Source organism: Artemia franciscana, unplaced genomic scaffold, assembly GCF_032884065.1.
Source record: "Artemia franciscana unplaced genomic scaffold, ASM3288406v1 PGA_scaffold_23, whole genome shotgun sequence".
Lineage (NCBI taxonomy): Eukaryota > Metazoa > Arthropoda > Branchiopoda > Anostraca > Artemiidae > Artemia > Artemia franciscana.
Genome location: NW_027062649.1, coordinates 2,596,488 through 2,611,727, shown reverse-complemented (window position 1 = coordinate 2,611,727; position 15,240 = coordinate 2,596,488). Strand labels below are relative to the sequence as shown.

Here is a 15,240-nt window from a genome sequence, read left to right as displayed (position 1 = left end):
AGAATTAGTGTCAGTACTAAAAGGATTAAAAAATAATAAGCCTCCAGGTGCTGATAGTGTGATAAATGAGTTTCTTAAATATGGTGGCTCTGAGGTTAGGACTAAGCTACTGAAGATTATGAATATGATTTTGAAAAGGGGGAAGAACCTAATGATTTTAGGAAAACCTTAATTAAACCACCGTATAAGAAAGGTGACAAGAGTGAGTGTCGTAATTATCGAGGCATTAGTCTGGTCTCTGTAGGTAGCATATTACTTAATAATATGATACTTTTTAGACTGAGAGATGCTGTAGACAAAGTTTTAAGGGAAGAACAGTGTGGTTTTAGAAAAGGTAGAGTATATGTAGACCAAGTTTTCACTCTTAGGTTAATAATTGAGAAGACCCTTCGTTGTCAAACACCTTTGGTCCTCTTTTATATCGATTATGAGCAAGCTTTCGATTCTGTTGATAGAAGAGCGTTAGCAAAGGTCTTATCCTTATATGGTATACCAGAAAAAATACACTGAGTGATTTGTGCTATGTACGAGAATAATACTGCTGTGGTTAAAGTAGGAAATGAGGTTAGCAACTGGTTTTGTATTAAATCAGGAGTTAAGCAGGATTGTGTTCTATCCCCCTTTATAAGGATCATTTTGATGGACTTCGTCTTAAGGAGCACAGGAAAGGCAATTGGAGACCACGGAATCAAATGGGGAGGAAAACGCTCCTGGACTTAGATTATGCTGATGATTTAAGCATATTAGATGAAAGTGTGAGCAAAATGAATGAATTTTTAGAGGTTTTGCAAGTTCAGGGTGCTAGAATAGGCTTGAAAATTAATGTGAAGAAGACTAAGTTTCACTAAGGCTAGGAATAGGTGAAGATGAAAAGGTGATGTTGGGTAACAAAAAGATTGATCAGGTTGGCAGCTTCACTTACCTTGGTAGTATTATTAGTAAAGACAGTGGGAGCAGTGAAGATGTTGAAGAATAGAAAGATAAGTCTGCAAACCAAGATTAGAATATTGGAAGCTACAGTGATGACAGCAGTCAAATATGGCTCTGAAGCATGGGCACTCCGAAAAGCAGATGAAAATTTACCAGATGTTTTCCGGAGAAATTTGAATAGATTTGAATAGATTAGCGTTGAATAGATCAGGTTGGAGGAGGAGTGTGCGTAGCAGTGTTGGCCTCAGACGGCTTGGTGCTGCAGTGAGTTATTTGTAGTAGTAATAGTAGTAGGTAAATGAAACTGTCAGGGATGAGTGTATAGCCCCCATTCAGACTAGGAAGGCAATTTGAAGCCAATACTTTAACCCCTCCCTGCTTATATGGTTTAAAACAGGGGTGGCCAGCCCATGGTCCACAAGCTGCATCTAGTTGCCTTTGATGTAGCAATTACCATACGTCAAGACAGATGACTGAAGATTGAAATACAATCAAACAAAGCTCTATAGTACTTGACAAATCAAAAAAAAGACCAATAGAACACTTTAGAAAAGAACCCTGAACAACTCTCCTTAAGACCCTTGAGTAGTACAATTGTAATGAGTTCTACCATGTGATTGAATATGACTTAATTGAAAAAAAAATCAACATCAGGTATATTTTTATTGCATCTGATAATTTTATCAAGTGTTACATTTGAATGACCATATTGTGACTTATTTTGCAACACAGAAGATGCCAGCAATAAATTAATTTCCATAGAAAGCAGGATTTGCAAAAACTGATGAAAATTGAAAAAAAATGACTTTATTATTATTACCAATAGCAGTAAGCATCAATGCTTGTTGTACTTTGGGGTAAACTTGGAAAAGATTCTATCATTTAAGATACAACTTTATATCCAAAAATGGGTATCACAAGCCCAAGTGGGCCAGATTTGAACTTTGGTGCAAATCAGCACCAAAGCACAAAAAAAGACATAAACCAGAAAAAATTATGAAAATGCCAAAAAAGGTTGTAAAAATGCAAAAAATAATTGAAACTCAAGAAATTAAAAGGGAACATAATAATCGAATGACAAGGACAATTTAGTCTAGTGACAAAAATATACAAAACACAATTTCCTTAAAAAGATAAAAAGAAGGCTTAAAATTTGCAAAAAAAAAGAAAATTAAACAATTGTTAGGTAAAGAGGCTCACTTATTTAATGTATTAACTATGTGCAGGATAAAAGTTCTTCTAGGCCTTTCAGTTGACAATTGACAACAGTTGAAAAGAGGGATACTTGTTGAAACAGAGCAAGGGGCACACGGCAGAATGGGGGAGGAGTTGACTAGGGAAAAGATGATTTATTTGGGGGTTATAGAGGGCATTGTTAGTGAAATGCAAAAGAATTTTTGTTCTCCTTTCCTTGAGTGTGACCTGATTGGCTCACCAAAGAAAGAAGATATAAGAGACTTTACCCTCAATGAAAATAATTCTTAGGTACCTTTTTTAGACTGCCTACATTCTATTTGACAATTCATTAGAGATGGCAGTATGTATAACAAGACTTAAATAGGGACAAGGTGTCCTACCTTGTCCAAATAGACACTCAATACACACTGTGTCAATTAGTGTCAAATAGACACTCAATACTCAAATAGACAACTATTTAAATATTCTTTCCAAAAATAATATTATTTGACTTACAAATCCAATTTAAAGCCTTTATATGGGCCTAAAGTGGCACCTAATTCCTTATTGTAACACTGTTGTGGGAAACTCGGATGCGGAGTCAGAGTGTTAGTAAATACAAATACAGAAGAGAGAATAATGAGGACTTTTTTCCCCAAGACAGTGAACCAATAAAACCTATTTGAATATTTCGATTCTATATCTAAGGGCTGTCTTCAGCAAAGAAAATAATAAACAATAACACGCAATAAAAGTTCTTGGTTAAAAATCCATTTTTTTAAAATAGCCTTGGCATCATTACTTCTTAACAAAAAGTTCAGCCAAGACTGTGTGATAAAAGCTAACATTTTACAAGCTAAAAAGGTTCATTCATTTCACTAACTGTATTTATTAAAAATTGGAATAGTTTCTTATTGCAATATTTGCAACTTTATTTGTAAGGCAATAATATGACTGCAAAAATTTTTCCAAGGACTAGATCTAGGTACTTTAAAATACCTTCCCAAGACATACTCTGTAGATATATATCTCTAAAAGTTTTATTAGCCTAAATTAACTCCTTTCCAAGACAGAAAAAGTAGCTTGTCAGAAGCTTTACTGAACTCTATTATCCCCAATGACCCTCATTAATCAAAATCATCAAACTTGTCTGTACATCCTATGGCTATAGGCTATCTGACCTTGTTTAGGGTTAGGGCACTGTTAAGAAGGCAAAAATTGTTATATTTGAAGAGCATTGATTAAAATTGGTATAAGCCTTGGAGACCAGTAGTACATTCAATTCAATTCAAATTCATTTTATTTAAAAAACATTCGACGGACAGAGCCGATTATTCGTTTTTATTGTCATACACACACAAAAATTCGTCTACAAGTCAAAATTAACATTCACAAAATTAATAATATATACAATTAACAATAATAATTGTCACATACACACGAAAATAAGTCAACAAATATACACAAAATTATAATAATACAATTAACAACAATAATCCGGATTAAAAAGTCGATCCAGCATTAAACAACTTAACAAACGAGGGCACAAAACTAAGCTCATAACGAGCATGTGACACAGTCACAGGTTGAAGTTTTGGTACAGGCTCTGCAACGGCCCTGAGTGGCCTTACCCGTGCCGGTTGATGTTGGGGAGGAAGGATATTTCGGTGTATAGGGCTGGACAAAATTTTATTACCAAAGGATAGGGCTAGTTTTAAACGACGAGATTGAAGGGTTTGAAGTTGAAACTGATTAAGGAGGGATATGTACGGTATTTTTGGGGCTTTTGAGATTACTAGGAGGGCACGGTATTGCACCCTCTCAACCCGGTCCGACTGTTCCCTAGTCAGCCCGAAATGCCATACAGGGCAACAGTATTCAAGTGTGGAACGTATAAAAGAGAAATAGATGCGTAGGAGGTGTGGTGCAGGGATTCCATGGCGAGCCAACAACTTTAGAGACCTGATGGCCAAATTAGCTTTTTTTAACATGCCATCAACATGTTTATTCCACTTCAGATCTGAAGTGATATGGACGCCGAGCAGTTTAATTTCGGTCACGTGACTGGCGCTGGGAATAGGTGGATTAAAAACTGGCGCAGATTTTAAAAAAGAAAATGTTAAAATTACAGATTTATCAAAGTTGACAGTCATTTTGTCCACCTTTGCCTCTTGACATATATCTTTCATTAATGAACCTGCTCTGCTTGGTAGGTTTTTCCGACAACATTCAATGAGCGACAGATCGTCGACATACTTCCAGCGATCGTCCAGTGTTGTTGCCAAATCATTTATTATAACAAGAAACAAAAGTGGTCCCAAGAGGGTACCTTGGGGAACTCCACAAAAAATGGGCAGTGGGTCGGAGTAGGTGGACTTATATTTTGTCCGTTGACATCTACCAGAAAGAAAACTAGCAATTAAACGTACAAGGAATGAATCTACACCTAGTCCAAGAAGTTTTTTTTTACAAGAATTTTGTGGCAAATTAAATCAAAAGCTTTTCTTAGATCTATTGCAATAAGATTAATCCAAGAATCTGGTTCATCGAGTTTTTGCAAAATACTGTCAATTATACTTACTAAGTAATGAGATGTAGATGTGTTTGGCATATTTCCAAACTGCCTTGGATCAATTTTGTCCAGAATACGGTCTTTCAGCCATGCTGCAACAAAACTTTCATACACTTTGCTAAAAATGGGTGTCATAGTGATCGGTCGGACACCCGAAAAATCATTGGGCGCATCTTTTTTTGGTATTGGTGTAATGAACCCATTTTTCCAAATTGATGGATACTCACCTGTTTTTGTCACCTGATTAAAAAGGAGTGTTAGGGGGCCACTAAGATAATCTGGAAATGCTTTGATGAGATCAATGGGAATATCTACAGGGGTAATGCTTGTTCTTTTAAGCCTTTTTAATTTGAAAAACACCTGGGACTCTGATATCAAAGGGAAATCAAAAGACTCAGGAGGAGGGGTGGGTATTCCCACGCTCAGCAAAGGCGGGAGGGATTGCACAATGTTACCCAGATGTTTATTAAGGGAGTTGGCTGTTACGACGTCATCTTCATCAATGCCAAAATCGACTCCTTTTTCCACCTTGCCCGTCATCCTTTTGATTCGGTTGTACCACTGGCTTGGTTTGGACTCGAACAGATGATTAACTTTACGTTCTACATATTTGTTCGCGTGTTTTCGAGTGACTTTTCTTAGTTTGTTTTTCAACCTGTTGGCTTGTTGGGTATTACCTTGACGGAAAAGCCATCTCTTTTCCATTACCATTTTCTTAACTTCTTGTGTAATATATGGTCGATCTGACGAGAAACGTTTTGTTGACTTCTCAGGAAAACAGGCCTTGTAATTATGAAGCAAAGCTTCTTGGAAAATAGTAGCTTTTTCGTTGCTACTTTTAGCATCTTGGAATTTTTCCCATTTCTCGCAGCTTAACCATTGGCCAAAAGTCAGAAGTCCCTCACTTGTGATTGGTCGACTGATAGTTACAGTTGTAGTGTAATCGATTTTAATGGAACAGGTGGGGTTAAGTTCAAGAGAAAAGTGGTAACTTCCTCCAATTGGAGCCCTGGTCGTAGGTATGTTGTAAAATTCGTGCATATTTGTGGAAATTCGGTCAAGGGAGGTGCCACCTTTGGTTGTGGGAAAATTGACGAGCTGCTTCAGGCCGATTCCGGCGTCCAGGTGATGGAGCTTTAATTCATTGGCATCGCCCATCATGAAAATTCCGCAAGATGGGTATTTGCCCAAAACAAAATCCGAACTGAGCTGTAGCTTTTCTACGAATGCTTGGCGGTATTCACTCGTCTGACCCGGCGAGTAATAATACACGCAGAGAGCAATACCAGTGAATTTCCGGGGGAGACGTCGTGGTTTTAGAATGACCCACATTATTTCGTCGTACTCAGTTAAAAAAGGGACATCAAGTCTAGCTGCTTTAAAAATTTCATGGGCATAAATAAGAACTCCGCCACCTTTTTTCCCCAGTGGATGGTCATCAGGTCGTATTTTTATAAACTCATCAAAACCACCTATTTTCAGGAGTTCTGGGTTTTGTCGATGAACTTCAGAAACCATTAGGACAGATGCCTTTGTTGCCTGAGCTAGACTTTCTAACTCAGCCACTTTATCAAAATTTAAACTTTCAGCATTTGCGTAAATAAACCTAGGGAAGGAAAAAACATCAGAATTATAATACTTTACCTTAGTGGTGTTTGATGTTCTTGTTGTAGGTCTTTGTAAGAATATGTTATTTCCCTGGTGGGTGAGGCTGTCATCAGGATTACCCATACCAACCAGGGGCTCAAATTTATTCAGTACTGGAATTTCGGCTGAAACGAAAGAAATTGTGTCCTCGCCATTGGGGGCTGTGAGGGTGGACAGGAGGGGGGAGGTACGGGGATTTGAAACACTGTCGGGGGGCTCGGAGACGTTATCTTTTGTGGGGGGTAGAAAAGTTGATGCTGCTGAGGTAGCGGATCCGGGAAAAACATTCCGACCGACCGAGAAGGCGCAACACACGCTTGGTTGGGGGTATGTTGATGTACGGGAGGGATTGTTGGTAAGGGGGGCCACGGAGGTCCGCAAAAGGTGTAATCGCGATGTTTTTGAATTCGTAACCCCCATCCAATTAAGTTTTTTGATGCCGGGTTCGGATCCAGAAAAGTATTTTCCTGTCGATTGGTGTGATTGGAGCTACGTCTTTTTGATGTACCGCAACACGCATGCGCGAAAACACATTCTTTTTCCGTACATGATAAAACACAACATAAATCAACGTGGTCAAAATTACACTCATTATTACTGCAAGTTTTCGAAATAAAGCGCGGACATATATGTAAAAAACGACACTTTTTTCTGTGCTTACAGAAACCATTTTCATTAAAATACCGACATATCTTGTTAAATTTGGGAGCCTCTTTCACAAAAAACCTGCATATAATATTACATCCTTTACTGGTTAAGGGCTTTCGCTTAACTTTTTGTTGCACTATTTTCTTAAGGAAACATTAAGAAAACAATGGTAAAATTCTAGTTGATTGACTTCTTGCTATCTTGGAAAATTGTTAGATTAGGGAATTCAAATTTTCAGGGGTAGGTCTACAGAAAAAAGTACATCCTGGTAAAGTATTTTGAGGTCCCTAACTATACCCCTCCCCCTCCTCTATATAATGCAGTTTTGTTTGCATTACAGCTTATATTTTGGTCAAATTTGACCCTATATTACTATTAAAAGTCTAAATCCTTGCTTCCATAATTAGATAACCAACATTGAACAACAATTATTACCTTTTACGGTATAGTTAAAACTGGAATGTAGGCATTTGAACGAACCCCATGTTTTGAAATGTCTTATCTTTAAAGGCCTTTAAACAGGGGTAAATACAGATGAGAACTTTGAACTTAAGGGATTTCTCACTCAAAATTACAATTAGGTGCATTGTAAGTGCAGCTATATGTGATTACTATGGTGCTACAACACAGCAGTTGCCCAAATAAAAACTTCAACAATTTTGTTATTCAAGAATTAGTTTTTATAATATGGCAACCCTGCAAGTCTTCTGTTCTTGCTTAGTTAAATAATTTTTTTTTGTCTCTTGTTGGCTTTTCAGGTTTGTCTTTATTTATTCAGATTTCTTGTGTGTTCAGGGGCATATGCAAGTTTTTGTTGGGGGGAGGAGGGGTGAAAAAAGTACTAAACAAAGGAACAATTTGTTTATATGTATTTTTTTTACTTTTTACAAGTCAAATAAAAAATTGGGGGCAGGGTTGAAACTTGGTAGCCAAACTGTAGGTATGGCTTTGGTAGTTTCTATGTTAAATGTGTGTCAATAACATCTATTTTTTTAATCATAACAGCATAAAGAAAGTCAATTTGTTCAATACTGACTTTTAGAAAGAGAGGCAAAACAGAAATCTGAGACCAGTGGTATCAATTACAGGAGGGACAAGGGAACCGCCCCACAACCCTACTCTACATTTTTTTCATACTTTCATTGAAAATGCGTTTATTTGTGTTTTCTTTGAAAAAGAATGAAAAATCCCCCCCACTGTATTTTCAAAACGCATTTTACACCCCTCTAAATTGTGTGATCTGACACTGTCTTAGATGGGACCTCTCAATTCAACAAACACAAAGAAGACTTATGAACAACTTATGGATTTGTTAGCAGTCTTTAATGATATTTCCGTCATTATAAATTTTTCACAAATATATTAAAAATAAGAATGCTAAAATTTGCTTTACAAATAGGATAATTCTTGTTCATTTTGAGTTTAATGTTACTTCTTTGTTTTCACTTGAATAATCTGTTTTTATGGCACTTGGTATTAGCCAAGAGACATATAGCAATTGCAAATTCTGTTGGTCTGTCTGTCCAAGTTTTACTAGTTTTGGCACTTCCAGATAAGCTAGGAGAAACAGAGAAGTAAGGAGAAACATTAAAACAAACAAAAATGATTATGTATATTAGAGGGTTCAATCCCTCGTCAATATCTTGCTCTTTATGCTAAATTATTTTTTAGTACTTTCAAAAGAGCTATGTATTCTAATTAAACGGCCTTTGTGATTCAGGGGTCATTTTTAAAGAATTTGAACAAAATTTGAACTTTAGTGTTAAGGGCACAGTATTGACAAGGGGGTAAACTCCCTCATATATGGACTAATAATTGTTTGTTTTAAGTTTTAATGTTGCTCCTTACTTTCAGCTAAAAAGAACTTGTTTTGTTTTATTTAATTACATTTAGACTACTCATTCTTATGATGGTAAAAAATTTCAGAGAAAGCATGTACCACCACTTTTAATTTTTTGTTTACACCTCTCTAAGTGCTCTATTATTATGTACACCTATGTGCTAAGTTATGCTATGTACTTCTCTAAGTTATGTACAGAGGTTAACAACAAACTTTTGTTATCATTTAAAGCCTCCAAAAAAAGAATCAAGAAATAGTATTGACTTGACAGCAAATGGTGTCTCTCTTTTTCTTAATGTGTATACCACTAAGTAAAGTGCATATTTAAAAGCTGCTCCTCTTTGGCCTGCTGTCAATGGCTCAGTAGTCCCTTCATGTGTGGGATGATTTTCAGCATGATTTTAAAAATGAGCAGAAATAAAAAACAAGAGATAAGAGCTCATATGGCACTTGTGACAAGGTCAGAAGAGCTAAGAGCCAAGAGCTCATATAGCTTGGGCTCTAGAAAAATTCTAAGAATCAATAGATTGATTTAAAAGGAAAATCAGAGGCTCAATGCCAGTCAGGATTTAAAATACGAGCTCAGAGACACAAGGTCCTTCTAAATATCAAAATTCATTAAAATCTGATCACTCAGTCATAAGTTAAAAATACCTCATTTTTTCTAATTTTTCCTCTTCCTTCAGCCCCCCAGATGGTCAAATCAGGGAAAACAACTATCAAGTCAATTTGTACAGGTCCCTGACACACCTACCAAGTTTCATCATCATAGCATGTCCAGAAGCACCAAACTCACCAAAGCACTGGACCCCTACCCCAACTCCCTCAAAGAGGGTGGATCCAGTCTGATTATGTCAATCACCTATCTATGACATTTGCTTATTCTGCCCACCAAGTTTCATCCTGATCTCTCCACTCTAAGTGTTTTCCATGATTTCAGGCTTCCTTCTCCAACTCTCCCCAATGTCACCAGATCTGGTCAGGATTTAAAATAAGAGCTCTGAGACATAAGTTCCTTCTAAATATCAAATTTCCTCAAGATCTGATCACCCAGTGGTAAGTTAAAAATACCTTTTTTTATTTTTTCTGAATTAACTGTCCCCCCACTCTCCCCAGATGGTTGAATCAGGGAAATGACTATTTCTAATTTAATCTGGTCTGGTCCCTGATATGCATGCCAAATTTCATTGTCCTAGCTTATCTGAGAAACTGAGACAGACTGACCAACAAAACTTGCAATTGCAAATTTGTCTGCAGGTCAGTCTGTCTCAGTTTTACTAGTTTAGGCACTTCCAGATAAGCTAGGACAATGAAATTTGGCATGCATATCAGGGACCAGACCAGATTAAATTAGAAATAGTCATTTCCCTGATTCAACCATCTGGGGCACTTGGGTTAATACCAAGTGCCATAAAAACAGATTATTCAAGAGAAAACAAAGAAAGAACATCAAACATAAAATGAACAAGAATTATCCTATTTGTAAAGCAAATTTCAACATTCTTAATTTTAATTTATTTGTGAAAAATTTATAATAACAGAAATATTATTAAAGACTGCTAACAAATCTGTGAGTTGTTCATAAGTCTTCTTTGTGTTTGTTGAATAGAGAGGTCCCATCTAAGACAGTGTCAAATCATAAAATTTAGAGGGGTGTAAAATACATTTTGAAAATACAGCAGGGGGGGTTTGTTGTTCTTTTTCAAAGAAAACACAAATAAAGGCATTTTCAAGGAAAATTTAAGAAAATCTAGAGGGGGGGGGGATGGTTCCCTTGTTTCTCCTGTAATTGATGCCACTGGTCTCAGATTTCTGTTTTGCCTCTCTTCAGGTTTCTAAAAATCATTATTGAGCCTTCTTGAACAAATGGACTTTCTCTATGCCATTATGATTTAAAAAATAGATGTTATAGACACACATTTAACATAGAAACTACTAAAGCTGTCCCCACAGGTTGCCTGCCAAGTTTTAACCCCACCCCAATTGTTTTTTTTTTACTTGTAAAAGGTAACAAAAATACATAAAAACAAATTATTTCTTTGTTTAGCACTTTTTTTATCCCTCCTTCCCCCAACAAAACTTGCATATGCCCTTGAACACACAAGAAATCTAAAGAAATAAAAATAAACCTGAAAAGCCAATAAGAGACAAAAAAAATTATTTAACTAAGCAAGAACAGAAGACTTGCAGAGTTGCCATATTATAAAAACTAATTCTTGAATAACAAAATTGTTGAAGTTTTTATTTGGGCAACTGCTGTGTTGTAGCACCATAGTAATCACATATAGCTGCACTTACAATGCACCTAATTGTAATTTTGAGTGAGAAGCCCCTCAAGTTCAAAGTTCTCATCTCTATTTACCCCTGTTTAAAGGCCTTTTAAGATAAGACATTTCAAAACATGGGGTTTGTTTAAATGCCTACATTCTAGTCTGAATTATACCATAAAAGGTAATAATTGTTGTTCAATGTTGGTGATCTAATTATGGAGTATAGTAGCTTAAAAAACAGTGAAAAGTTGACTTTTTCTAAGGTAAGCAAGGATTTACACTTTTAATAGTAATATAGGATCAAATTTGACCAAAATATAAGCTGTAATGCACAAACAGCCACATTATATAGAGGAGGGGGAGGGGTATAGTTAGGAACCTCAAAATACTTTCCCAGGATGTACTTTTTTTGGTAGACCTACCCCTGAAAATTTCAATTCCCTAACCCAACAACTTTCCAAGACAGCAAAAGGTCAATCAACTAGAATTTTACTGAAAACAATTTTTAGGCTAGCCTAGGCTATTTGATATTATTCAAAATAATCTTAGTTAAAACATTTTACAAGGGGAGGCTTACACTCAAAAATCTATGGCATACTAGTTTTTAACTCAATCTGATTTCTGTGCTGTCATGTAAATTCACATAGCCTAGGCCTAGTTTATGCTGTGGATTCATCCTTGAAAGTTTTGCTCATTTTACACTGGGCAAGGCTACTACTTTTTCAAATAGTAAAACGATTATCATCTGAGATTTTACTCTAGCCTAAGCGACTTTTCCCTCAGCTATGGGCTTAAACAATCATGCCAAAACTCACCCAATATATTTCTGTCTGAGAAGGATGGTTTTGTCTTTAGAAATGTGTTCTCTATCCATAGCAACCCAGCTTATTCTGTATCAGAATTTAATAGATGATTATCTCTTGATTTAACTGACGAAACTGTCAAAAGAAGCAAAACAATTTGAACGGTTCCAATAATATTGCTTCTGTGTATATTTGTTTCATCTCATGAGGTAACACTTACGTAGAGATTAAAATTTTTTGCGTCATCTTATTGCACTGTTGTGACTAAACATGTTTTCGGCCGTCCTAAAAAGGAAATTATTATTGGCAATGAGCCAAATTGTGAGTTGTTCCTGCGCAACAAAATTAACTTAAAACTTAAAAGAAGATGAGATCTCAGTTTTTGAATTATAGGGTATGAAAATTTTAAAAGATTTTTAATGCTTCTTTGAAATATGTACGCAGTGATCTGTGTAAATTGTAAATTGCCCCAAGGATGCATGTCAGTCGTAAAGCCAGCGCAAACTTGACTGGAGTCAGACAAGCTTAACTTTAAAAAAAATAGTATGTTTATTGGGTGGTTAATTTAGGTAACTCAGCACTCTCTGGTAACAGTGACATTTGTTAGTGTCAGTATCTGTCATTCTTTGAATAATGTTCTCCTAAATTATGTTTTTTCTACTATGTTACTTGGCTGCACTATATAATTTCACCCATTGCTATGATAATATTTGCAGCAGAGGAGACGTGTTCACCATATACCGGTAATTTCTTAGCGAATTAAAGCAGAGGTTTCTTATCCAGCCTCTGTCAGTATTGTTTCTATAGATATGTCATGAAAATTGTTAACTGAAAAATTTTGGTTTGGCTCTTTAAATAATTAAGGGGTAAAATCAAATCAATTAACAGCTCACACGCCTTTAATTTCGGGATTTATTCAATTTGCTTAAAGACATTCAACTACATTTGTTTTACCATATTTTATTGCTTGTAACCCGTATTTCAAAGTTTAAATAATAAACAAATTTGGGGTTAACCCCCTCCTATACCATTTTTTGGGTTGTTGCTTATTGCCAAGTAGTACTACACAATTTATTTTGTGAATACCGCAAAGAAATATCCAATTGTCCAATATTCCATCTGAAAAAGAAAGTATAAATCTGGAAAATCTCGGCATCGGGATGCCTGGTAGCACACATTAAAGTAATTTTTGTTATGATGGTTAAACTTCAGCTTAAGGGGTGTATCATGTTTGGGTCACTTCATGTTTTCTAAACGTGTAGATGGGTATGCTTTGCAGCCGTATTTTTATTTATTTTTCTTCAATACTAATTTGTTCAGTGGATATACAGCCTACCTGTATTTTGAAAAAATTCTTTTCGATGCATAATAATGCAAAAGTTTTGACTTCTTGAAGCGAACCCAATGTAAACTTTACCAAGCAATGTGCATTCAAGGACATATTTAAAAAAAAATTCTGGTAGCATACATTAAAGTAATCTTTGTTCTGATGGTTAAACTTCAGCTTAAGGGGTATACCATGTTTGGCTCACTTCATGTTTTTTAAACGTGTAGATGGGTACGCTTCACAGCCGTATTGTTATTTATTTTTCTTCAGTACTAATTTGTTCAGTGGATAGACAACCTACATGTATTTTGAAAAATTCTTTTCGTTGCATAATAATGCAAAAGTTTTGACTTCTTGAAGCAAACACAATGTAAACTTTACCAAGCAATGTGCATTCTAGGACATATTTAAAAAAAAAATTTTTGGTGGGGGTGGAGAATGTGACAAGGGCACTAATAATTGGCCAAATTGACAAGATCATTTAAAAAAAATAGTGAAGAAATAAATGAGGGTGACAAAAAATTTTGGATCCATCCCTATGTGCATTTTAAATTAAAGTTGATTTTGTCCATGCTTTTAGGTCGCAAGTAAGGCTCACCTATTCCTTTCTTCAACATTTCCTTCTTTGTTTACTTTTATAATTATATGTCATAGCATTCAGTACAGTAGAAAATTAGAATTAAAAAAAATTAAAAAAGTCAAGTTCACTAAACAATGCTTAACTCTTTAACTTATTATTTAAATTAATCAAGGCTGGGACCAACATTTCAAAAAGAGTATTTGCTTAATGCTTAAGACTTAAATTCATTGCTGTCTTATGAAATTATATATATATTTTTTTTACTGGTACTCCCTGGAATCCAGTTACTATATCGCTGACGCAAGAACCTTTGTTGTCGAGAAACTATGTTATTTTGTAGACACGTGTGGAACAGTTTCAGTAGCAAATTTGATTTCCCTTATGTGATTTTTTCACACTAGTTTAGTTTGGAAAAACAGGTATCAATAGGTGTAATGAGAGAAGCCTCAGAAGTAGGGGTGAATCTAGAAGAAAATCTAGGGGTGCCACTGGACCAAGGGTGCCATTGTTATTCTAGCATAATGATAGATGAGGGTGTAGATATTGCTTTCTTCAGATCAGTTTGTTTGTGTGAATCTAGTTGATACTGATGTAAAATGACAAAGAAACCTGTTTGAAAGTCAATGCTATTTTCTCATAACCATATAGACAGTGAGACGAATATAAAAAACAGAATGATAGGACTGATGACTACACACTATATTTACGACAAAAGGTCTATTGCTATCTTGATGATGGTCAGCATTTATATCTTCCCACCATCTATACTTTCTGAAATCCTTGGAACAAACGATTTCAGAAATTATAGATGAATTAGTACCTAACGACGTCTTTTGTGCTGCACATCCAGACCAAATTTGTGTGTTGCATACTGAGCAACATTAATTGCAGATAAGATGTAATTTTACAGATTTTATTTAACTGCAAATCTTGAACTAATGTCAACTGTAAATAAAAAGTTATAAAAATACTTTATATCTACTATGATTATTCTCATCATTTTGCTCTTACCACAATTATAACTGCTTCTGCTATGACTCCTGTGATAACTAATTTGACCACTAATCTTCCAGAGCAATTCCAGCACATTGGGTGTCAAATTGAAGATCAGCTGTTGTTGTTTTTTTGTACTCATTTTTTACAGGGACAAGTGGCGAGAATGTTGCGATTCCTAACTGCAGCAAGGATTGATCCCTGGGTCATGTATTGTAAAGAAGAACACTTTTCATCTATGCTACCACACGAATGGATCAGATAGAGGTTAAAATACATTTCTTTCTAGCTTTTTTTAAACAGTGAGTTTTGTCTGTCAAATATTCCCTTGATTCTCACCTGGGGTTGGACTCCCTGCTATTTTAATCTTAAAAAAGGAAAAATAAATCCTCTCTAAGTTAATTCTAATGGGAAAATCGTCTGATGTACACCTAATGGTTACATTCTTGTATGC

The 15,240-nt window shown here is 35.6% G+C and overlaps 1 protein-coding gene across 1 annotated transcript in view; it reads right to left on the bottom strand.

Moving 5' to 3' along the window:
* Positions 1 to 12,148, bottom strand: part of LOC136041435 (ethanolamine-phosphate phospho-lyase-like) — a 64,517-nt gene extending 52,369 nt beyond the window's left edge. Inside the window, exon 1 of the mRNA XM_065726104.1 lies at positions 11,899 to 12,148. Within this exon, the coding sequence (XP_065582176.1) occupies positions 11,899 to 11,957 (59 nt within the window). The 5' untranslated portion in view covers positions 11,958 to 12,148. The remainder of the gene's footprint in view (positions 1 to 11,898) is intronic.
* Between the last annotated feature and the right edge of the window lie 3,092 nt (positions 12,149 to 15,240).